The 26915-nt window shown below is 38.6% G+C and overlaps 1 protein-coding gene across 2 annotated transcripts in view; it reads right to left on the bottom strand.

Moving 5' to 3' along the window:
• PRKAG1_1 (5'-AMP-activated protein kinase subunit gamma-1) overlaps window positions 1–19390 on the bottom strand; it is a 68499-nt gene extending 49109 nt beyond the window's left edge. For both annotated transcript variants that reach the window (XM_051216540.1, XM_051216539.1), the window contains exons 1-4: window positions 19263–19390; window positions 19178–19217; window positions 19043–19143; window positions 18810–18996 (exon numbers count right to left, since the gene is read on the bottom strand). In XM_051216540.1, coding sequence (XP_051067137.1) covers window positions 18810–18996; window positions 19043–19143; window positions 19178–19217; window positions 19263–19373 — 439 coding nt within the window. In that variant the 5' untranslated portion in view covers window positions 19374–19390. The remainder of the gene's footprint in view (window positions 1–18809; window positions 18997–19042; window positions 19144–19177; window positions 19218–19262) is intronic.
• Window positions 19391–26915: the final 7525 nt, after the last annotated feature.

Genomic DNA, 26915 nt, shown 5'->3' with positions numbered 1-26915 from the left:
CTAAGATTCATTCATGATTAAAACCATTAAAATTCTACAATTGCCATAAATCTACCCCTTCACTAATTATTAATTAGCCATTCAATATGTGATAATCTCTTTCTTACGGTTATAACCCAGCTATTCCTATTGCTTAGTATTCTCGAACACCGATTCACTCGACAAGTCCCCAATTCAGAACACGGTTGAACAGGAAAGAGATTATATTCCGAATAACAAGGTTAGATGGAACTAAGAAGGAAATAAGGAGGAAGTAAGAAGCACAATAGGGAAAACGTTAGTATATTTATTGTTTTTCACATGAGAAGATTCCAGAGTATTTTCCAAGTATCGACTAGTGCTGACTGGATAAGAATCAGCCAATCAGCATGCACTAAAGCAATCGTGCATTGAGCATGCTTTAATCCAGTCTATGCCGCGCTAACACAATGTTTTGATGATATAACTCTATCAGTATGGGGGTTGTGGAGATTGTTAAGTTTTTGGTTGAGATCATGAATCAATTGATGTTAGACCACCGTTGGAAACCTGGAAGCACTGGACGGCCGTTTCGTCCTAGTATGGGACTCCTCAGCAGTGCGCATCCACGATCCCGCATCCCGCGGGATTCGAACCCAGGACCTACTGGCTCTAGTTACTAAGTATGATACATAAATATTTTTGTTTGTTTGTTTTCAATGATAAGTTATTATTCATTGAATAATCATGAAATAGAATCATCACATGTTGTCAACAGAATTATTATTTACATTCATTATATATATATATATATATAGATTATTATAAAACAAAATAATGACATATGACAATCAATCATTGTTGTAAAACAAGAATAACAACATATAGTAAAGGATAACGTAAATTTATTTGATCATGTTTTATGATGTAAATCTTCTACTAGTAGTCCTTATTGACCTATATAAATCAATTCAATATTTCATAAATGAATATTACATGTACAAAAAACACATTTCAATGGTTTAGATTATGAGTTAATTGAAGCTAGATCATCATGGAAAACCTGGAAGAACTGAACGGCCGTATCGTTCTATATCATGAAGTTTCAGTAAGAAGCAGTGATCAGTGGGTTTGTTGTGAGATAGTAACTCACTGAAGGCAATAGTGGGTGTGTTGATCAATTTTATGGATTGGTTGAAGTTAGACATTAACACTATTGGATGTCAGCTCAGTGATCTAAAGGTTAAGCGTTCTCGCGTACGAAACTGATAGGGCCTGGGTTCGAATCTCGCGGGTGGCGGGATCATGGATGCGCACTGCTGAGGAGTCCTATAATGGGACAAAACGGCCGTCCAGTGCTTCCAGGTTTTCCATGGTGGTCTAGCTTCAATTAATTCATGATCTCAACTATTGAAATTACTATAATATCCACAAGAACCCCTTTTGATAAAAATACATTTGTTAAACATTTAATTGATTGAAACAAGTCACTGTATATAAGTGAAAGATATAAAGTAAATGGAATAATGAAATGAATTCGTTTCCGTTTGTCACAATGTTTTTTTTTCTATTTTAGAAACTTGTTATTACTGCATTGTTTCTTATGAAATAATAATGTTCATTTTTTTGGAAAAAAGAACCCAGATTTTGTGTTGTATACAAGTTTTGTAATTTGTTTCTCTACCCCAGGGAAAACGATTTACAAGGTATGTATACACACTGGTTTAGTAAATATATATTATTACAGTAGAGGTAAATAACCTGACCTTGACACATAATAAGTATCTTTTTGTCACATATCTATCGAGTAATTGACAATAATACTAGCTATCTTAAGGAAGTTTTAATCGCACACGCAACAACAAATGCAGGAGAAGACGACCAGTGTAGTAGCAGCCTCAGTAGCAGTAGGTCTTAGCATACACAAACGGGAGAGCAAAATTCTTCGATACAACACAGCATGCAATAATCGAGTCAAACTTGATGGAGAAGATTTGGAAGATGTAAAAATCTTTACATATCTGGTCAGCATCATTGATGAACACGGTGGATCTGATGCAAATATGAAGGCGCGGACGGAAAAGCAAGAGCAGCATATTTACAATTGAAGAACATCTGGAACTCAAAACAACTGTCTGTCAACCAACACTAAGGACAGGATTTTCAATACAAATGTCAAGACAGTTCTACTGTTTGGGTCGGAAACCTGGAGAACTATGAAAGCCATCATCCAGAAGATACAAATGTTTATTAACAGTTGTCTATGCAAAATACTTCGGATCCGTTGACCAGACACTATCAGCAACAAACTATTGTGGGGGCGAACAAAGCAGATCCCAGAGAAGGAAGAAATCAGGAATAAGCGTGGAAGTGGATAGGACACACATTGAGGAAAGCACCCAACTGCGTCGCAAGGCAAGCCCTCACTTGGAATCGTTAATGTCAAAGGAGAAGAGGAAGATCAAAAAACACATTACTTCGGGAAATGGAGACAGACATCAGAAGAATGAACAACAATTAGATAGAACTGTAAAAGAAAGCCCAGGGCAGAGTGGGTTGGAGAATGACGTTTGACGGTCTATGCTCCATTCGAGGTAACAGGAGCAAGTAAGTAAGTAAGTAATCTTAAGTAAGTATTACTAATGTTTACAATTAATAGTTAGAGTTGTTGAAAACTTTACAGAAAACAGATATCATAACCAAACTTTGAATAGAACAAGGAATATACATAGTCTGCCTAGTAAATGAACAAACTGAGGCAAAAAGGTTTTTTGATGAAATTTGGAGAAATTACTCAGAAAAAATGATGAAGTACTATGGGTTATTTATGAAGGAAACGTACTTAAAATAAATAGTTCTTTCAGATGGATTAATCGTTTTAGTATCATTAGCACTGGAAAGGTGCTTCAAAAGTGAAACAGCAGTCAAAGACTTCAAACGGGTGAAGTATTTTATAATTTCCTATCGTCAATTCAGTATGTAGATGATTGCTTCTGAATTGAGTTAGGAGACATCCTATTTATTAATACAGTTCTAATAATACATTATGCGGTTAACGAACGATAAGTTTACTAGAGATCTTGAGTTCTATGAACTTATATAAAAGCAGAAAGAACACTGATGCAGAATAATATGAAATTATTATATTTCATTAAGTTCTCATCAGTTGCTTACAACCAAATTTGTATTAGAACTTCACATTGAGGCAAGATGTAGTGTGAAACATAAGTGAATGAAAGGAATTGGAATGACAAAGGTTATCAACATATATATATTTACGGACAGGTCAGAGGTTGTTTGGTTGTAGAATCAAGGAAACAATAGGGATGGGTGATGTAATACATGAGTGAAGTCCAGCGACAGATAAGATTCTAGAGGTAATGAAGGGTTTACATAAGATTCATGTACTTAAAAAATTAGATTACATAATAATTAAATAGGATTTGAAGAGTTTACATAGTTTTAGATAATCGAGTGAGTGGAAATGTATGGATGAAGGAGTGGTTTAAGAATTCAGTAATGGAACATTAACATAATAAAACTAATGACCAAAATATTGAATTACTAAGACAGTGATAAGTTTATTACTGTCTCTTTTTGAATACATAGATCAAGTTTGAGTTTATTTTTTATCAGAATGGGTTTTGTGGAGATTTTAGAAATTTCACTGGTTGAAATCATGAGTCAATTGAAGCTAGACCACCATGGAAAACCTGGAAGCACTTGATGGCCGTTTCGTCCTAGTATGGGACTCAGCAGTGTGCATCCATGATCCCGCCCCCCCCCGCGAGATTCGAACCCAGGACCTATCAGTTTCGCGCCAGGCGCTTAACCAGCTAGACCACTGAGCCGGCATCCAACGGTGTTAATGTCGTTATCACTTCAAAAAAACGAAGCAATATTTTTTTGTCTGTTAATAATTTTAAAAAAACACATGAGGAATGTCAATGGTATGCCTGATGTCAAGTAAATCCCGAGCTATTACAATGTTAAGAGCTCTCGTAAGCAACTGATGAGAACCTAACGAAATATAATGAATTCATATTATTGTTCATCAGTGTTTGTTCTAGTTTTACTTAAATTCATAAAAGGAACTAATTGTATGAAATTTTTTGAAAAATCACCTTTTACAAACTTACAGAGATGTCTTAAAGTAATAGAAACGGAAGTGGAATAAGTATGTGGAGGTAAATGAGTAATATAATAAAGGGGATAATTAGTTTGATGTATAGTGGTATTATTGAGCAGAACACTATTTGAACTACTTATAACAATCATCAATATAGATTAATAGACATGAATTTCTGGATTCATTAGTATTTATTTCTCAATTCTGTTACTCCAATGTAGTAAATTGTATAAGTGAATGTGCTAGAAATTTACTCTTGAAAATACTTACCAATATTAACTAAGCGTAAGTATAATAAAGATTATCAGAAGAGGTTTTGTGAAGATTTTAATAATTTCAATAGTTGAAATCATGAGTCAATAGAAGCTAGACTGCCATGAGAAACATGGAAGCATTGGACAGACGTTCCGTCCTAGTATGGTACTCCTCAACAATGAACATCCATGATCCCGTCCCCCGCGACATTCGAACAAAGGACTTATCAGTCTCGCCCACGAGCGCTTAATCATTAGACCACTGAGCTGACATCCAATAGTGTTAATGTTTAACTTCAACCAATTCCATACTAGGACGAAACGGTCGTCCAGTGCTTTCAGTTTTCCCATGATGATCCAACTTCAATTGACTCATGATCTTAACTATTGAATTATTTATTCAATTGGACAAAATAATTGAAATTTCTTTTTTCATTTAAAAGAAACATATTTTCAACTTCGTTTTCTTGTTATAACTAGTTCATTATCATTTCTATTGAAAACAAAAATCATCTGACAGTCACATGATGATGTACATACTGATACTTTTTAGATATTTACGAAATATGTCTACAAAATAATGACATTTTATCAGTGATACAATTTCACTTGTTCTATCATTAATCATTGTATTGATATAAAGGAGCATCGAATACATATGCACCATACACATGTCATTTGATTTTTTTTGTGTGTGTGGTCTGTGATACTACCCGAGTGCCCAGACGGAATCACTATAGATTAGTGAGTATAGTATGACAATCAACTGGTATTATAACTATTAAATTATATCATTTATATCGGTAGCGATGAAGTGATATTAACTGGTAATCCATTGAAAACTGAGTAGTATTGTCACTTACTTACGCCTGTTACTCCTCGTGAAGGAGCATAGGCCGCTCACCAGCATTCTCCATCCAATCCTGTCCTGGGCAATCCTTTCTAGCTCCGTCCAGTTGTAATTCATCCTTTTCATATCTGCTTCTATTATCCGACGCAATGTGTTCTTAGGCCTTCCTCTTTTTCGCTTCCCTTCAGGATTCCAAGTTAGGGCTTGCCTCGTGATGCAGTTTGACGATTTGCGTAATGTATGTCCTATCCATTTCCATAGTCTTTTCTTAATTTCTTCTTCAGCTGGAAGTTGGTTCGTTCTCTCCCACAGAAGGCTATTGCTGATGGTATCCGGCCAATGGATGCTGAGTATCTTGCGTAGGCAGCTATTTATAAATACTTGTACTTTCTTGATTGTGGTTGTTGTAGTTCTCCAAGTTTCAGCTCCATACAGTAGAACTGCCTTGAGGTTCGTATTGACGTTTCTCACTTTGATATTGGTTGATAGATAGCTGTTTTGAGTTCCATATGTTCTTCAATTATAGGAATGTGACCAGTGCTTTGCCAGTCCTCACCTTTACGTCTGTATCTGATCCTCCTTGTTCATCGATGATGCTTCCCAGGTATGTGAATGATTCCACATCTTCCAGAGTTTCGCCATCAAGAGTGATTGGATTGCTGTTTTTCGCTTTGAATTTGAGGACCTTGGTTTTCCCTTTGTGTATGCTGAGGCCTACTGATGCAGAGATTGCTGCTACATTGGCTGTCTTCTGTATTTGTTCGTGTGTATGGGATAAGTAGGATAGGTCATCTGCGAAGCCCAAGTCGTCTAATTGATTCTGAGCTGTCCATTGTATTTCGTGTTTTCCTTCAGATGTCGAGGTCTTCATAATCCAGTCGACCACTAGAAGAAAGAGGAAGGGGGAGAGAATGCAGACTTGTCTGTCTCCGGTCCTTACTTGGTATGCATCTGTCAGCTGTCCTCCATGCACTACTTTGCACTGTAGTCCGTCGTATGAGTTCCGGATAATATTGACAATCTTCTCAGGAACTCTGTAGTGGCGAAGAAGTTTCCATAATGTCCACCTATCTACACACTGTTAAATGCCTTTTCATAATCAATGAAGTTGATGTATAGTGATGAGTTCCACCCAACTGATTGTTCGACGATCATCCGTAGTGTTGCAATTTGGTCTGTGCGCGATCGATCCTTACGGAATCCAGCTTGTTGATCTCGAAGTTGGGCGTCTACTGCATCCTTCATCCGGTTCAGCAAAACTCTGTTAAAGACTTTCCCTGGTATTGACAGTAGTGTAATGCCTCTGTAGTTTTCACATTTGCTCAGATCTCCTTTCTTTGGAATCTTGACGAGGTGTCCTTCTTTCCAGTCCATCGGCACTTGTTCCTCCTCCCAAATCTTTTTGAATAGAAGGTAAAGCATGCTTGTGGTTGCTTCGATGTCTGATTTCAGTGCTTCAGCTGGTATGTTGTCGGGTCCTGCTGCTTTCCCGTTCTTGATTTGTATGACGGCCATTCTAATTTCTTCCGTCGTTGGTGGATTGACATCTATAGGAAGATCTATGTGTGCTGCTTCGATGTCCGGTGGATTCATTGGAGCCGGCCTATTCAGGAGTTCCTCGAAGTATTCTACCCATCTGTTACGCTGTTGTTGAATTTCGGTGATTGGCTTGCCTTCTGTGTCTTTGACCGGCCTCTCTGGTTTACTGTATTTCCCTGCTAGTTTCTTCGTTGTATCGTGAAGCTGTTTCATATTTCCTTCTCTAGCAGCTTTTTCTGCCGTCGTTGCTAGTTCTTCCACGTATTTCTTCCTGTCGGCTCTAATGCTCCTCTTCACTTGTTTGTTTGCTTCTATGTATTCAGCTTGTGCTTGGACTTTCTCTGCTCGTGTTCGGCTGTTGTTTATTGCTGCCTTCTTGTTCTTCCTTTCTTTGATCTTGTCCAGTGTTTCTATAGAGATCCATTCCTTATGATGGTATTTCTTTAGACCGAGAACCTCTTGACACGTTGAAGTTAATGCTTCCTTGATGCCTTTCCAGTTGTCCTCCATACTAGCTTCTTCTTCATTCAGTAGATCTTGTAAGGCTTGGAACCTGTTGTTGAGAGCTATCTCGAACTCATTGAGTTTGTCAGTATCTCGAAGGAAGGCTGTATTGAACCTTTGTAGTGCTGTTTGTCCACTTGTCCAATACTTTTTTAGCTTCAGTTTTAAATTAGCTACAACTAGGTGGTGATCTGAGGCTACGTCAGCTCCTCTCCTGGTTCTCACATCTCCCATTGTCCTTCGGAATTTTTGTTGATGCAAATATGATCTATTTGGTTCTCTGTAGTGTGGTCCGGTGAGATCCATGTAGCCTTGTGTATACGCTTGTGTGGAAATATTGTGCCTCCTATGACTAATTTGTTGAATGCACACAAATTTGCAAATGTTTCTCCATTTTCGTTTCTTTCTCCCAGTCCATGTCGTCCCATAATATCTTCATATCCAGTGTTGTCTATTCCGACTTTAGCATTTAGATCTCCCATCAAAATAGTTAGGTCCTTTCTTGGGCATTTCTCAATGATTGACTGCAGCCGCTCGTAGAACTGATCTTTAATGTCGTCGTTGCTATCATTGGTGGGTGCATAACATTGGATAATATTCATTAAGATCCCCTCCTTCTTTGTTTTGAATGATGCTTTGATGATTCTGGATCCGTGAGACTCCCATCCTACAAGTGCATTTCGTGCTACTTTGGACAGCATAAGAGCGACTCCCTGAGTGTGTGGAGCATTGTCCTCTTCGTGACCGGAGTATAGCAGCATCTCCCCCGTAGCTAGCCTTTTCTGTCCAGCTTGGGTCCAGTGGGTTTCGCTGATTCCCAGTACTGCTAAGTTGTATCTCCTCATTTCCATTGCTACTTGACTGGTCTTCCCGGTTTCCCACATTGTTCGAACGTTCCATGTACCTATAAAAATTTTTGCTATGGTTGTTAGAAGGGGCATCGGCCTCGTGGCTTCCGAAAGAACTCGGCTTTCACCATGAAGCGTCATAATTCTTCTAAATGAAGACCTTCTAACTCCCAGGGCAGAGTTAAAATGGTTTGAATTATTTTTTCTGGTAAGCGTTTGTTTAGCGAGTTAGTTTTCTACGGGATGGGGACGCTAACCCCATGCCCAACCCTCCTCCTTTGCCCGGGCTTGGGACCAGCAGTAACCCTATAAAAGCTACAGGCGGAGTTGTAGTATTGTCAAGTTATTTCAATTTATTTTTTAACTCTTTATTGGTTTATAATGAAGAATTTGATATACAGGATTGAACCTAAAACCTTCAGATAATATAGAGAGTTCGATAGCCTAAGACTTCAAAGTCAAAATTGAAAAGATTATATTTTCAACTTTACTGAACTTCTGATATGTAGCATGAGGATCATGCAATATCATCACAGTGGATCTGTCTATAAAAGCTTCGTGATGGAATTGTCGGAGTTCTGGTGAGAAGTCGTGACTAGTGGAGCTAATCCATATCAGATAGAGACAGGTATCTACATTAGACAATGGAAGATGGTCGCGCAATTTTATGACTTGGTTGAAATTAGATAATAACACCGTTGGATGCCAGCTCACTGGTCTAGAGGTTAGGCGTTCGCATGTGAGACCAAAGGTTCTGGGTCCAAATCTTGTGTGGGTTCGTGAATGCGCACTGCCGAGGAGTGCCATACTAGGACGAAACGGCCATCCAGTGCTTCCGGATATGCGTTTCGTCTTATTTAAGACTTGTCAGTTGAATGTACCTGTATCTCAGCGTTGATGTTCACTCCGAGAATCGAACCTAGTACCGTTCGCCTTAAATACCTTAACGTTATCCACTTAGCTACTGAGTCTTGACAGCCACTTGCTTATGTATTCCTAAATATCAATGGGAAGATTCAAGTAAACGATACTAAGTGAATGTACCAGATCCTCTTATAGTTGTTTCATGTGTCTATCTGTTTATCCATTCATCATTCAATCCGCCGGATAGTCAGTCAGTCAGTAAGCCACGCAATCGCTTTGTCTATCTATTTGTCTATCCACATGTCTATCTGTATCCGTTGTTTTTATTTGTATATTTTTATCTGTTAGCATAAATTACAAGAGGTATATCGTAAATATTTTAATTCAAATGTAATAATTTTTTGGTATATATCATATTTGAATACTAAACTGTCTTATATATGGATTTGCAAATTATTACCCAGTTGTTATCACCTGAAGGAACAGGTGTATGAACCAATCGTTGATCATGTCGTGATTTTATGTCCGGCTTTTTATCACGTGATTTACCCACCAATCAAAATACGACTTATACAATCTTCGCACTGTGCCAAACCAATGACGTTCGACCGGTATGGGCAGCCTAGCGTCCTTATTGCTCCTATTTCCGCCTAGCCTGTCCACTTGAGTCTAGAATCCCAATACCAACTTTCACCATGAGAATGCGAATCGAATCGGATCATTTATTTCAGACATACTGGGTTTATATATCAACCAAACAGACCACAACGCATCATAAAATAGGAAATAACATTCATGCACAATAAAGCCAAAAAGTGGCTGTGAACGTGGGAGGCAGTAGTTAATAAACTGAACACAGCTTAAGAACAGTAAATCGTACAATAATAATATATAGGCCAAAATGAAGCTTACAATAAGAGGAATATAAATATACATAATCTACTTATTGAATAGTTATACCGTAAGAATATATAGATAATATTAGTCAATTAATATGTCTCAGAAGTTACTCATGATTTAATCTTCGCTCGGATATAACAGATCACCAGCTATCATGGGACTGCATTTCCTTAAATTGCTCCACTTCCTTGTGGATCAGACCTTTAGGTTGAAGGTTCTGGGTGTTGCTCCCTAAAAAAACCACGCACATTGATTTGGGCACCCATTCAGTATCGCAGCCCATACAAATCAAGTGACTTATGTAGCGCGTATGTATTTGGTGCCCCTTTGTACCAATATTTGTCCAAATAAATATGTTTTGGTATCTTAAATTAACTTTGGTCAAACTAAAATCCCATTGTTTGTAATCTTTATGATTTAAATTATACACTTATTATCAGAGATTGTAGAATTTTCGCAAGAGTTAAATCACAAACGAAAAGACTGAATGTGCGATTCATTCTAGTATGAGATTCCTCATTTGCACGCATCGATGACCCCACTGGGGATCGAACTCATAACCTTAGGTTTCACTCTCAGACACTTAATTCCAGTCATTTAGAGATTAAGATCAGTTAGTGATGTTGCTACCGATCCAAATGACAACACACCATGGTACGTTCCTAGATATGATTGGATGAGAACAACAGTAATTCATAGATATAACCTAACCAGTTGAGACCCGTCAATACTGACGTATACCTGTGACTCTTAAAGGGACTATTAAATAATATGAAACTCGAACCTCGTATCGGACCATCTAACACCGAGCAGAATGATTTGTGATGTCAAGTTAGAGTACCCATGTTTTTTAATTTGTATTCTGGATCACTAACTTTCATTTGATAACTGCTGAAAACCTGGAGGTACATGAAAAATATTGCATTCTAGTAATAAACTCCTTAATAGGGAGTACCCACGACCCTAGCAGGATTAGGTTAGCAATAAGCGAAAGCCATCAATATAGTTTTTTCTAACATTAGTTTGAACTATACATTGGTACATGTTAGTGAAGAACACTGTGTAAACCGCAATCGACTTTGATAACGCCTCTATAAATAAGCTATTAATAAGTACGCTGCTTTTCTGTAAACAAAAATGTTATGACGTGAAAAATATGCTGCTGATTAAGGGTAGCGAATTATTGATCGGACCAAAGACGCACCAAAAACACGACAAAACGAAGGTTCATATGTGTAAAAATGATAGACGTACGATGATATATCAAACTTGTAGTGAACATTTTAAAGTAGACAACAATTACATTTTATGCTGAAAATGAAACGGTCAACTAAGACTAATCTAACGAATAGTTAAAAACGATACACTAACAGTTCTCCACCTCATGACTAAATAAGGACAGACTAGTTGTTTTTGAGCCAGATTAAAATCTAAATAATAATCTGCTATTCAGAGGTGACCTTAACAGTTATCAGTTACTATACTTTTCACAGTTGTTTTACATTCCATTAATCTTGTTCATATGTAAAATAGATGTTTGTATCCATTGTTTTCCACTACGGATCTTACTGATAGGAGACGAATCGTGAAAAGTAGATTATTAGTATTAGAAGATGCTAGACACCTGTTGTCATATAAGAGCATTAGGTTCTAGAGCAAAAACGATAGTAGCTCGATCTAAAACCAATGATTGTCACATATCAGCTGGTCGGACCAACTCCAATTCTCTCGTCTTATTAAGTACCCCCTGTATATATGTATTCTATTGAATCATGATTACAAGAGTAAGATTACATAGAAGCCTGTTATTTCATAATTTTTCATTTTTTTTTGAACCCATCAAGGCTTTCAAGGTTATATATTTCATTAAATATATCTAATTACTTACAATTATACTTTAGATCTATCAATGGTAACAAGATAAACTACTTTTATCCTGGTAAAATGTTTTGATTATTGAAATATCAATAAAATTATTGGCTGTTAAGATGGAATAAAAAAGAAATCAAAGTTTTATTTAAGCTAATCTCATGAATTTGACTACTTACCTACTGATAGTGAAAAGTAAATGAAATCATATGAACAATTCTTTTTCTACTAAATATATCTTTACATAACAATATCTTTCATTATTTAATGTAACATTTTACTTTGAGTATGACTCTACATAACAAATCTGAACTAAGGACGGTACAACAAAAACAGAATTTTCATAATAATATACCTTTGAGTAAAATATAGTTGTATACTTAACATTTATCTTGGTTTTTTTTGTTGTCATGCACATGTTTACAATATTGGTTGTTTCTTTTCTTTCAGTCAGTCAGTCAGTCAGTAACAACGTAGAACTTCGTACGTACGTACAACAGTTCGAGTTGTCATACCACATTAGCACAAAGATGCAGTTGTCGACTCAACTGCATCTTTCTTTTCTTTACAGAAAAAGGCATTAATTAATAGGCAAACATTTGTTTATTGTTGTTCATCAGACGAAAACAAATACTGCTGATAAAAAGTAATAACTTGTCATGGTTGAGATATCTTAAAAGTAATGTTAAATCAAAGTAAATACTAATAAGACTAAACGATTTATTGAGTTTCATAGTTCAAAGTTTGCAGAGGAAAGAAAAGTCGCTGTAAATTTAAATCTAATAACGATGATTTTAAGTGAAGAGTATTCTTTATATATGTATATATATAAACTCTGATTTAGAGAACTCCGCCTGGAGCCCCTCTGGGGCTACTGCCAGCCCGAAGCCCGGATACAGGCGGAGGGTTGAGCATGAGGTTAGCGACCCCATCCCATAGGAAACTAACTCTCTAAAAAACGTTAACCAGAAAAAAAGACGCTGATTTACAGGAGTATAATGAGGCTAACTTACTTGTAAGATGAATATAACCTGATTATTCGGACTCCAGTAACACTGGATAAACTTAAATTTTCGTCTAAAGAAAATGGATAGACCGTTTCATATTTTTAAATTCATACTGAAAAATATTAATGAATTCATGTAATATATTTACCTAGTATAGGATTCTTATTATTGATTTCAGTCAGGCTAAATGTATCACAACAATGCCGTCAAAAACTAAAGTCAATAGAATGAGGTTTGTAAGGTTGACTACTAAACATATTTTTGTGAAAAGTTAAACACCAACTAGCAATTCACTTAAGTAATCCTTTAATCCTTATACGATCATTGCATAAATACAGATTCTTGTACTAACGAAACGTAGAATCGTAGCTAAGATTAAGAAGTTACTGTTTCTGTTTGGTTAAATTGATAGTCCACTTGTTTCTAAAAAGCAACTTTATCCCTTAGATAAATGGCTCATAAACAATCAAACTACAAATTGGTTTCATTAATAGACTGTTATTTTTTGCATGAAATAACTGCACAAATTAAATGTTTTTGGAAATAATTGCAACATTTTTCAAGTTTCAATCAAATTCTTTACGAAATGATTTTAATTTAAATTGGCTTTCTTTTTTAAGCATATATATGCATTTTCATATAATCAGTTGTTTTATTTATTTTATTGTATCTTTGGTGGAGCATATTTTCCTAACGACCTACAGCAACCTCAAAAATCGCCTTGATAAAGTAAATGTAGTTTCTAGTCGGTCAGAATGCTAGTGACGTAAACTTATTGTACAAAAATCCCAGAATGATTATAATTTAGGTCTAGAGGTTCGGGCTACGATTAAGAACAAGTGTTACGACGATCATTTTGGGTTAAAACTCAAAGTTATGAAAGAGTGTTAAAAGTTAGTCCTTGATTCGGATTGAGGAATTTAGTAGGGAATATTACTTACTACTACTACTACTTACGCCTGTTACTCCCAATGGAGCATAGGCCGCCGACCAGCATTCTCCAACCCACTCTGTCCTGGGCCTTCTTTCCTAGTTCCATCCAATTCTTGTTCATTTTTCTCATGTCTATCTCCATTTCTCGGCGTAATGTGTTCTTTGGTCTTCCTCTTTTCCTTTGACCTTCAGGATTCCATGTGAGGGCTTGTCTTGTGACGCAGTTGGGTGCTTTCCTCAATGTGTGTCCTATCCACTTCCAGCGCTTCTTCCTGATTTCTTCCTCCGTTGGGATCTGGTTTGTTCTCTCCCACAGTACGTTGTTGCTAATAGTGTCCGGCCAATGGATCTGAAGTATTTTGCGTAGACAATTGTTGATAAACACCTGTATCGTCTGAATGATGGCTTTTGTAGTTCTCCAGGTTTCTGCCCCATACAGTAGAACTGTCTTGACATTTGTATTGAAAATCCTGACCTTGGTGTTGGTTGACAGTTGCTTTGAGTCCCAGATGTTCCTCAGTTGTAAATATGCTGCTCTTGCTTTTCCGATCCGCGCCTTCACGTCTGCATCAGATCCACCCTGTTCATCAATGATGCTGCCCAAATACGTAAAGGTTTTTACATCTTCCAAATCTTCTCCGTCAATTGTAATTGGATTGGTGCATTCTGTGTTGTATCGGAGAATCCTGCTTTTCCCTTTGTGTATATTGAGACCTATTGCTGCTGAGGCTGCTGCCACACTGTTCGTCTTCTCCTGCATCTGTTGTTGCGTTTGGGATATAAGGGCCAGATCGTCTGCGAAGTCTAGATCATCCAACTGCATCTTAGATGTCCATTGTATCCCGCGCTTCCCTTCAGACGTTGACGTCTTCATGATCCAGTCGATCACCAGGAGAAAGAGAAAGGGTGAGAGTAAGCAACCTTGCCTAACACCGGTCTTCACTTCGAACGACTTTGCCAACTGTCCTCCATGCACGATTTTGCAGTGTAATCCATCATATGAGTTCTGTATGATATTGACTATCTTCTGAGGCACGCCGTAGTGTCGAAGAAGTTTCCATAGTGTTGTTCTGTCCACGCTATCAAATGCCTTTTCGTAGTCAATGAAGTTGATGTAGAGTGATGAATTCCATTCAATTGATTGTTCCACAATGATCCGTAGAGTTGCGATTTGGTCTGTACACGATCTATCCTTACGGAATCCTGCCTGTTGGTCACGAAGTTGGGCGTCTACGCAGTCCTTCATCCTGTTTAACAATACCCTGTTGAAGACTTTTCCCGGTATTGAGAGAAGAGTGATGCCCCTGTATTTATCACACTTGCTGAGATCGCCTTTCTTCGGTATTTTGACCAGAAGTCCTTCTTTCCAGTCTGTTGGTACCTGTTCCTCATCCAAAATTTTGCTGAAGAGAATGTGGAGTATCCTTGCAGTTGCCGCTACGTCTGCTTTTAGTGCCTCTGCTGGGATGTTGTCCGGTCCTGCTGCTTTGCCACTCTTGATTTGTCTGATGGCCATGCTGATTTCTTCAATTGTTGGTGGGCCAACATTGATTGGGAGGTCCGTGGGTGCTACTTCGATATTGGGTGGGTTCAGTGGAGCTGGTCGATTCAAGAGTTCTTTGAAGTGTTCTACCCACCTGTTTTGTTGCTCTTCAATGTTGGTGATTACCTTGCCTTCCTTGCTTTTTACTGGTCGTTCTGGTTTGCGGCGATTTCCAGAGAGTTTCTTTGTCGTGTCATAGAATTGTCTCATTTTTTCTTCTCTTGCAGCCTTTTCCGCCGTCATTGCTAGATCTTCCACATATTTACGTTTGTCGGTTCTGATGCTCCTCTTCACTTGTTTGTTTATTTCCGTGTATTCAGCTTGTGCCTTGGCTTTTTCTGCTCTTGTTCGGCTGGCATTGATCGCTGCCTTCTTGTTCCTTCTTTCTTGAATCTTATCCAGTGTATCAACAGTGATCCATTCCTTGTGGTGGTGCTTCTTGTGACCCAGGACCTCATGACATGTTGAAGTGGTTGCCTCTTTGATCCCCTTCCAGTTGCTCTCCACAGTAGTTCCTTCTCCATTGAGTAGATCATGAAAGGTCTGGAACTTGTTGCTGAGGACTATCTTGAATTTGTTGAGTTTGCTAGTATCCTGGAGAAAGGCCGTATTGGACTTTTGTGATACTGTCCGCCCCGTTGTCCAGTGCTTCTTGATTTTCAATTTCATCTTAGCGACCAGTAAGTGATGATCTGATGCTATATCAGCTCCTCTCTTGGTTCTCACGTCCTCTATAGTCCTCCTGAACGTTTTGTTGATGCAAATATGTTCGATTTGGTTTTGCGTGGTGTGATCCGGTGAAGTCCATGTGGTCTTTTGTATGCGTTTATGTGGGAATATGGTGCCGCCTATGACCAGTTTATTGAAGGCACATAGATTTGCAAATCTCTCACCATTTTCGTTCCTTTCTCCCAGTCCGTGTCGTCCCATGATGTCTTCATATCCAGTGTTGTCCGTTCCAACCTTGGCATTGAAATCTCCCATCAGAATGGTCAGGTCCTTTGTTGGGCACTTCTCGACGATTGACTGCAGTCTATTGTAGAATTGATCTTTAGCGTCTTCATTGTAGTCGTTGGTAGGCGCATAGCATTGGATGATATTCATTGAAATGCCCTCTTTCTTTGTTTTAAACGACGCTTTGATGATTCTTGGTCCATGAGATTCCCATCCTATAAGTGCATTTTGCGCTTGTTTGGACAGCATCAATGCAACTCCTTGTGTATGTGGTGCATTTTCTTCTTCATGGTCGGAGTATAACAGGAGCTCTCTTGTAGTTAGTCGTTGTTGTCCAACTTGTGTCCAATGTGTTTCACCGATCCCAAGTACCTCTAGGTTGTATCTTCTCATTTCTGCAGCAATTTGGAAGGCTCTTCCGGTGTCCCACATTGTACGGACATTCCATGTACCTAAATAAATGGTCGCTCTGGTTGTCAGAAGGGGCATCGGCCTCGTAACTTCCGAAGGAATTCGGCTTTCATCATGAGGCGTCATAATTCTTCTAAATGAAGACCTTCTGACTTCCAGGGCAGAGTTTAAAAGATTTGAATAATTTCTTTGGTTAGCGTTTTTTTAGCGAGTTAGTTTTCTACGGGATGGGGACGCTAACCCCATGCCCAACCCTCCTCCTTTATCCGGGCTTGGGACCGGCAGTAGCCCCCGGAGGGACTCCAGGCGGAGTTTAGTAGGGAATATAGTTGAAAATTAATGTGTAATCATATGCATGAATACTTATGTGGTTAGATCTCTAATGTTATTAAGAAACTGTTTTGTCAGAAAAACTTTTAAACAAAATTAGACTGATACAAAACAAGTTGTACAAGAAACGAGTGGCTGGAAAAATCACTAGAGTTAGAAGAATAACATATTGGTGTTTTGGGTTCATTAGAAATTTCAAACCAGTGCACATCAAGTAACTGCTTAAAAACAAGTTTTTCAGAGGAATAGAGTCTCCTAGTGGGTATGTTGCTACTATTACAAATAATTATGCCCATTCTTATGCCTGGATAAACAACACTAAAGCGGTCAGAATACCTGACTCTCAACATCTGATTAGTAGGTTCAAACTTCACTCTATCGATTCAGTCAGCCGAGTAGTATCACTACTCCTGGACAAACTGAAACCAAAAACAGAATATGCAAAATCGCAGTTGACATATTAGCTGACGTAATTATTTAAATTTGGATAAACTAGGGACGTTCAAGAAAAAGTAATTTAAATGCAGCACAAATATGTATGTCGGTAGAAATGAATTGAAAAACGTGATAAACACTCAATCATTTGACGATGAGATTAAACCAAACTGCTAGAGGAAACTAAGAAAACAAAGAGTTTGTTGACTTAATTTATTTTATCTAAGAAAATTCATTCATCTCACTATTTCTGATCACATAATATACTTAAGTACTGATTTTTCTCCATATTTTGTGGATTTTTTTTAGTAAAGTGCACGACTGTTGGAAAGTCATTTGAAGCAAATTCGTGAACTTGAACGGTCAACGGTGATTTTAAAGAGAACAGTGGGATTTAACGGACTTAAGACATCTATCATCCAAATAATTTTCACAATATTTAGTTTAAACCACCGTGTATGTTTCAGTTGGCACGATTCGATAATTTAGTCAACATATCTTTGGAGTACGGAATTGTGGTCAAATTCAAAGTGTTCAAAGCCATAATCTGCAATTCTAACGCAAATCACAGCCCGATTAGTCTGTCGAGCAAATGAGCATCACTCCTGTTTTTGGGTGAAAGCGAGGTAATACAAGTATCTAAGCATAAACGCAATGACATTCACGATGAAAAACCATGGATTCATAAAAAGTAAAGCGAATACAATATTAGTAGCAATCAGTGCTTTACAAAAAAGAAGGAGAAAGAGTTCAAAGTACTTCAACCTCTTTTAGAATTACATGAAAAATTTGATGAACTTTTTCACGTCGTGATAGACAAATTAAATAAGATATCATCGATAAACAGCTAGTTTTTGGAAAATATAACAAACAATATTTTGTTTTTTTCTGAAGTGATTATATTAAATATTGATGTATTTTCTGAGGTGATTTTGGATACCTAAATCCGCTAACATTCATCTTAAACGATTACAAAATTTATAAACTTTAACTTATCGGGAAAATTAAGGATCAGATGGATCGTTTCACATACTAAATAAAAGTTCAAATCTTCAGTAGACTCGTTTAAGAGAAAGTTAGACATTCACAAAAGGATTAGCACAGGCTACTAGCCTTCCGTCTCTATTAGACGAATTACATAAAAATCATTTGTTCTTTGAAGATATATACGTGTATAAACATCATCTCAGGATCATGTAGATAGCTTAGATTTACACAAGCCCTTGTACTACCTCAAAAGCACGAGACTAATCTAGCTAAATATGATTCTAAACGTGTGCAGTACTTTGAGCAATAAGGTGAAAAATTTGTTTTTTTTTCTAAAACGGTCACACTTTTGTTGTATAAATCAGTAAATAATTCTAAAATACTATGAAATAGAGAAGTTTCCAGCCAAATATGATTATAGAACACAATTATCATTCCATATAAGTCAAATAGGTCCCCAAAATGTTATAGAACAAAATAATAGACCGACTCACCTCTCCAACTGGAAATGGAACTTTCTTCAAATTCATCCATTTTTCCACTATCAGGAGGATATAAAGTGACTAAAACCTTGATAAAGTCAGTTATCGTTAGAATTCCTGAATAACTCTGTTTGGATGAATCCCATAGTATAGCAGCTCGAACATTGTTATATATGAGTGCATAAAACGCTTTTTTGATCTGAACATTTAAGAAATTAGGTTGACATGTGCATCGAATCACTTACGCTCAGTTTTGTATCTAGAACAACAAGCTTGGCGCTTTCGGGGAGTAGATCATAGCAAGTGTGGTATTTGAGAAAAACGTAATAACTGCTTTTTTCAGGTTCTATTGTTATTGTATATCAGAGATTCAGAATTACCTAGAGGCTCAACTGTTAACATAGAATTAGGACGTCCATCCTGAAAACACAACATGATATACATGCCAGTTATATAACTACCAACCTGATTGTAAAATACCAGCGAGTTTACATCGTCCGATTTATTCCTCTTGATGAGGTTAGTTAACTCCTCCAATTCCTCCCCAGAGCGCGTAAGCTTATTCGGGCATTCCATTTATGCGCCAACATTTGATAACCTTGCTTCTGTTACACTCAAGGATTGTTGATTCAAGGGACTTTCAATCAACGTTCGGAAAAAATATTTACTCGTCAACTATTGTTTTCGAATAATTAAAAAACATCTCTGAATAAAAGTTTAAGGTTTACGTTTGTGATCAGTTTTACATTATGATGAAGGATTATTAGAGAAAGACCCAGATTTTTATGGCAAAAATATGGATTTGCAGTTACTTGAGGAAAATTTCCGAATTGTTACTGTGGTTTTTCGACTGTATGGCCTAACCATCTCTTCACTTTTATGCAATTCCTTCGTATTCTAGGAAAAGTAGTAACTATTAGTACCAAAAAACATTTATGGATCAAGAGAGATATCTTCTTAATTACTCGAGTTCAAATAAATTTATGTTAGAGTTTCTTAGTGATTCACTTCACGTGATTCAAAAACGGATTGATTGCGTACCTTTTTTGCAATGCACATATAAATCATTTCAAGTGTTACATTTTCACATTTTCATGTGTATTTTTCTGTGTGCTGTGTAGCGGTAAATAAATCCCCAAAATAAATAGCATTAAGTTTTCGACATTGGATGCTGACCATATGTTTTAGTGGACTCATCTAGCTGAAGGCGCTCGGTCAGGCATCCGCACCAGATCACGTGTGGTAACGCCGTGCTCAACATCAACCGCAATCGCTAGCCAGATTAGATCAGAGAATTCCGATATATTGGTCATCGCCAAATATACTCTTCCGATCTCCTCGACTCTGTCTTTTGATTTCTCTTGGTGGGAACGAAATATATTAGGTGTTACTGGTAGAAGCGTTGTCAAACACTGAATACCTGTGACATCATCATTGGTGAACCCAACGTGATCTGGTACACCTAATTGTAACTGTGAGTCTGTTCCTTTTTGGGATTTTTTATATATCATTGCCTTATTTTTTATTTTTTTTTGAACATTGTGATTTTTTTTCGTGTTTTTTCTTGGATATATATTTTTTTCCCCTCGTTCATTATCGTACTTCATACTTCATCATGACTGAACAGACACCTAAAGTACTCAAGTTTAAGACTTTGTCCCCACCTTCGTTTCAACTGATGCCTTTCTGGCCCGACAACATCGAAGCCTGGTTTTGCTACGCAGAAGCCGACTTCCACGAGCACGGCGTGATCGACACACGTGCACAATTCCTCGCAGTAGTCAAGGCACTACCGCGCGAATTCAACAGGTACGTAACACCTAGTATGTTTACTAGTGATGTTTCCGATCCTTACGAAATCTTAAAACGCTCGATTCTTAAACGAGGAGATCTAACCGATCGACAAAGGTTAGATCAACTCTTCAATAACATCGACCTGCAACACGGTTCTGCGACGGACATGTTGCAACGGATGAGAGAGGTTATAGGCCTAAGAACTTTCGACGAAGGTCTATTCAAACAACTCTTCTTGTCAAAACTTCCCCAACAGGTGCAAGCAGTTCTGGTCTCGTTCCAGAACAACGGCTTAGACGAGCTAGCTGCATCTGCCGACCGCATTCTAGAAATTACGAAACCTTCTACTACCGAGGTATTTTCAGTCAAAGAAAGGCCTCACACGACTCAGAATGATATAACCGACTTATGTCACACACTCACGCGTTATCTTAGTCTTCGTACCGACCGTAAGAGATCGCGCACACCACGTAGAAGCATTTCTCGTAAGCGATCTGTCTCTAGACCACGAGAGACAGATAACCCCGACTGGTGCTGGTATCATAACCAGTATGGAAAGCTTTCCAGAAATTGCAGAAAACCCTGCAATTTTCCCAACACGAAACCGACTGATTCGAAAAACAATTCGGGAAACTTCCAAGCCGGCACGCGTTAACGGCAACCGTAGCCGGCGAACAAAGCCGTCTGTTATTCGTCACAGATGTCACAACGAGAGTTCGCTACCTCGTCGACACTGGCGCAGAAGTTAGCGTTCTCCCAGCAAATCCTAACGACCGACTACACGAATCGACCCTAAACTTACAGGCGGCAAACGGAAAACCGATCGCTACATATGGCAAAAGGTACGTTTACCTTAACGTGGGTTTACGCAAACCCATACACTGGATTTTCGTTGTTGCAGATGTTTCTATACCAATCATTGGTATGGACCTTCTACAACACCACAATCTGATCATCGATACGCGCAAACGGAGGCTAGTAGACGGGAACACTAATTTTTCCGTTTGCGTAACTTCTTTTACTGGTTGTAGAGTATCCCCAGTCACAGTTAAACATATGATAGACCCACTCTATCAACCACTACTCGATAAGTACCCTGGGATACAACAAACTCAACCGAGATTACCGTGTGTAACCAGCAACGTTACACATCACATCACGACTACAGGACCACCTGTATTCTCTAAAGCACGACGACTAGCTCCTGAAAAGCTAAGGTTAGCGAAAAACGAATTCGATCACATGATGGACTTAGGAATCATACGACCGTCAAGTAGCCCATATGCATCTCCGTTGCACATGGTCCCTAAAAAGGACAGCAACGATTGGCGTCCAACTGGTGACTATCGGCGATTGAACGCGAAAACCATTCCCGATCGTTACCCGTTGCCTCACATTCACGATTTGACAGCTACCTTGAAAGGTACAACTGTCTTTTCGAAAATCGACTTGGTTAAAGCGTATAACCAAATCCCTATGGCTACTGACGACATACCGAAAACAGCTATCATAACTCCTTTCGGACTCTATGAATTTTTGCGAATGCCTTTCGGTCTAAGGAATGCTGCTCAAACATTCCAAAGATTCATAGACGACGTTTTTCGAGGTCTCAACTTCGTACACGCGTATGTTGATGACTGTCTAATCGCAAGTCCGGACAGAGAAACACATCTCAAGCATCTGGATCTTGTTTTCGAACGACTTCAAAAACATGGCATTACTGTAAACGTTCAGAAATGCCAATTCGGAACCGACTCGTTAGACTTTCTGGGACACACTATCGATGCTCAAGGCATTCGACCTCTTAGGACCAAAGTGGCGGCCATTCTGGATTACCCAGAACCGACCACCGTCAAGCAATTACGCACGTTCAACGGCCTGGTAAGTTTCTATAGACGTTTCATACCCAAATGCGCATTACTTATGAAACCTCTGACCGACCAACTTCGTGGAAATGCGAAATGCATTAATTTGGACGACACCGCACGAAAAGCATTCTCCACAGTTAAGGAACTGATTGCTAAAGCAACAATGCTCGCACATCAGGACACCCGAGCACCCATTAGCATCGCAGTAGACGCATCCGACTCAGCAATCGGAGGAGTCTTACAACAATGGGTTAACAACTCCTGGCAACCCTTGGCATTTTTCTCTAGAAGGTTGCTAGACACCGAATCGAGGTACAGCACATTCGGTAGGGAACTCCTAGCTATGTATTGTGCTGTACGGCATTTCCAACACTACATCGAAGGTCGTGAATTCACTCTTTTCACGGACCATAAACCGCTCACTTTCTCGTTAAGCTCTCCTTCTGACAAGTACTCTCCTCGTGAGTCTCGACAACTGGACTACATTTCGCAGTTTACTTCAGATATTCAACACATCTCTGGAGCAAACAGTGTAGTTGCAGACGCTTTATCTCGTATAACTTCCTTGAACAGTTTCCAAGGAATCGACCTTCTTAAACTCGCCGAGCTTCAAAAAGAAGACAGTGATCTTCAGCACGAGTTATCGTCCACAACACTTAAACTACGCATCAAACAGATGGGAACAGGTAAAGAAACCTTACTTTGTGACACATCTACAGGTAGGGATCGCCCAATCGTGCCGAAACATTATCGACGCAATGTCTTCAACACATTGCACAAACTTTCGCATCCAGGTGTTCGTGCAACCATCAAGCTTATAGCAGAAAGGTTTTGCTGGCCTGGAATGAATAAAGACGTGAGGGAGTGGGCACGCTCCTGTGTAAGCTGCCAAAAATCTAAGGTTATCAGACACAATAAATGTCCCTTAGGCTCGTTTAAAACTCCCGATGCCCGTTTCGACCATGTTCATCTGGATTTGGTAGGACCTTTACCAGATTCAAATGGATACTCTTATCTCTTAACCTGCGTTGACCGTTTCACTCGATGGCCAGAAGCAGTACCTATTAAGGACATCACTGCTGAAACAGTGGCTCGCGCCTTCGTCGAACGATGGGTAGCAAACTTCGGTTGCCCTTCAACCATCACTACAGACCGCGGACGTCAGTTTGAATCTGATCTTTTCCGTCGTCTGACCACACTTTTAGGAATCACTCGCTTCCGAACGACCGCCTACCATCCACAAGCAAACGGGTTGGTAGAACGTTTTCACCGACAACTGAAAGCTTCGCTATCAGCAGCAAACGTTTCACAGTGGACCGACGCTCTTCCACTCGTCTTACTAGGTATCCGCAATGCAGTGAAAGCTGACATTGGATACACTGCGTCTCAACTCGTTTATGGAACGACACTTCGACTTCCAGGAGAATTCGTGGATCCTTCATCCTCTTCAATGAACATGGATCTAACCTCCTACACGAACAGGCTTACAAACGCAATGCGTTCAGTTAAACCTGCTTTCACTCGACCTCAATCAACTGATGTTTTCGTTCAACCTGACTTACGATATAGTACACACGTTTTCGTTCGTCGAGACTCGCATCGACGACCATTCGAATCAGCATACGAAGGACCCTTCAAAGTTCTTCAACGTGAATCTAAGTACTATATAGTCGATAAGAACGGAACAAACGATAGCATCAGCATCGATCGCTTAAAAGCAGCGTATTTAGAAGGAAATCCTATCCACGTCGATTTTCCTTCGGTACAATCGAACGACACGACTCCGACACTTACAATACCTCATCCGACAACCAACACACACGATGATACTTCGACAGTATCCGAAAATAAACTTAAAACGACGCGTTCTGGAAGAAGGGTGAGATTTCCAGAACATTTAAACGACTATTGCACGTAAGGCACTTCTCGACATTTTATATTATTTTTAAAAAAAAAACAATTTTAATATGCTTATATATTTTTATTTCTATTTAAAAAAACAAAACAAAAAAAACAATTTTTTTAATGCTATTACGTGTTCATGAGTTTATTTTCCATTTTTTTCCGCCGACATTGTGTTTTTACGCACATACGAGTGTATTTCGACATGCACTTACATTTTCTTTTTTCTTTTCCAGGACGGCTGGAAAAGAACGATGACGTTTATGAGGATCCGAAATTTTCATTGTACATTTTCTTTTTTTACTATGTTGAACCTCCGTCCCATATAGTAAGGAAAGACGACCAGACGCTGCTAAATTTAGTAAGCTATCAGAAGAGTGTTTACCAACGACAAACTCGTTGGGTTTAAACTTCTGGCTGGCCACGTCTTAGGGTCGTCACTGCCCCACTAGGGGGGGAGTGATCTGTAGCGGTAAATAAATCCCCAAAATAAATAGCATTAAGTTTTCGACATTGGATGCTGACCATATGTTTTAGTGGACTCATCTAGCTGAAGGCGCTCGGTCAGGCATCCGCACCAGATCACGTGTGGTAACGCCGTGCTCAACATCAACCGCAATCGCTAGCCAGATTAGATCAGAGAATTCCGATATATTGGTCATCGCCAAATATACTCTTCCGATCTCCTCGACTCTGTCTTTTGATTTCTCTTGGTGGGAACGAAATATATTAGGTGTTACTGGTAGAAGCGTTGTCAAACACTGAATACCTGTGACATCATCAGCTGTAAACATAATATTTTCATTCCTATCATTCTTACGGAATATTATGAACAGTCCAAAAATGTTTTCTGGGAAGATAATATATTTAAACTATTGTTTTATTGCATCAGTTTTCCTGCCCTTAATATTTAAATTTTGACATTAGGTTCTTCCTGCTTGTTGACTTTATTTGACACTCGTATATTCGCTGTAGCAAGCCGAGGAAAAAGAACGATTTGTATATTCAGGAGTCTGTTTCTGTTAATTGCTTCGCTTGTTTCCTTGACTTTGTGCAATTGAGTTGTAGTGATATTCTTATTGTTTGAATTAACTGGCAAATTATTTTCGACGGCTGATGTTGTTTTTGAAATAAAGTATATAATCCGTCAAAGTTAGTTGTGACATCTACTCGAGTTACACATGGCTTCCTCACCCCACACAAAAGCTTGGTTGCTTTATTCGGAATTTCGGTTATGACAGCTCCTAACTTACTTACTTTCCCCCATCAGATCACATTTCTGTGTTCGGTAGTTGTTAAAAATATTCCTTTGTTAGGTAAGGCCATTAATTAACAGTGCCGCTGAATACAGTGATTTTGGTCTTTGTGCCCAACAATACATCAATTTATCAGGACACAAGAAAACATGGCTGCTGATTGATTGATTGATATTGATAGTATTGGTGCCAATTTTGACTTGTCTGCTATATCGCATGACAAGTGTGGCATTACTGTATGACCGTATGGTCATGCTATATGAAGCTAGTCAAGGATTAGTTGATACTTAACCGTAGTTAAGTCTAAAAAGCTAGGGTTTTCACTGAGGACAGGTATCACCGATGTAAAGTAATGACTAGCACAACCCAAACTATGAGATATAATTACGAGCTAACTGTCTCTGTGGTATTATTTTGACGAAAACGCTACTCCACATGACGCCTAGTCTAGCTGTATGAGTGCCTGCATTGCGATCGTGTGTGAACCCATGGGCTGAAGTGAATGTGCCAAAATAACGAAACCTAATAAAAGACAAAGTGAAAGGCCACCATATGTTTACCATCAAAATGTGCTATCTTATACAGCTCTGACTAGCAGTTTAACATTTTTCTAAAACTAATTGTATGCTGGCTTTTCTTGAGTCTAGTCAGTGTTGTATCCAGCACCTTTGGCATCTAGCTTGACCCCGAATATCTGAAAATACGACCAAATGTGTATGGTGGGTTATATCATCCATACTCAGATTGTCCGATGCACAGTTACACGATCTCGTCGATCACAATTTGCTGCAATTTAAATGGATTTGGGTTTAAATATTTTACCTAACTCAGAGTCTTTGTGATTTTGGAAGCGACGCTAATCGGCTGTACGCTAGGGAGATATTGGTTTTCATGTTAGCTTGCAGATCCTAGAAGTGGCTAATGTGCTGTATGGTATGCACCTATGCTTACTGTAAACCAACTGGAAATGAATGAAAAATTAAGACATTTGTCCTTTTGCAGCCACTAGAAATGACAACAATATTTTATGATGTTAAATTCATACTTAGATTCCGTTTTGGCTTGTCTGATCTATAGAGAAGTGATTAACATTAGATCACTGGTAAAAGATGAATGCAGACGACTGTTTTACTCTACGGTATTAGATTGTACGGTGACGTGTGTGTTATTTTGTACAAACTCTCTATGGACTATAGAATATTTCCCCAAGTCACTAATGACACAGTTACCAGTATTAGTAAACCCCCTGTTGAGATTTGATACAGGGCAACGCCATGATAATCAACATACGGTTTTTT

This window comes from Schistosoma haematobium, chromosome 4 (assembly GCF_000699445.3).
Source record: "Schistosoma haematobium chromosome 4, whole genome shotgun sequence".
In the NCBI taxonomy this organism is placed as follows: domain Eukaryota; kingdom Metazoa; phylum Platyhelminthes; class Trematoda; order Strigeidida; family Schistosomatidae; genus Schistosoma; species Schistosoma haematobium.
This window is presented reverse-complemented; position numbering and strand designations above follow the sequence as displayed.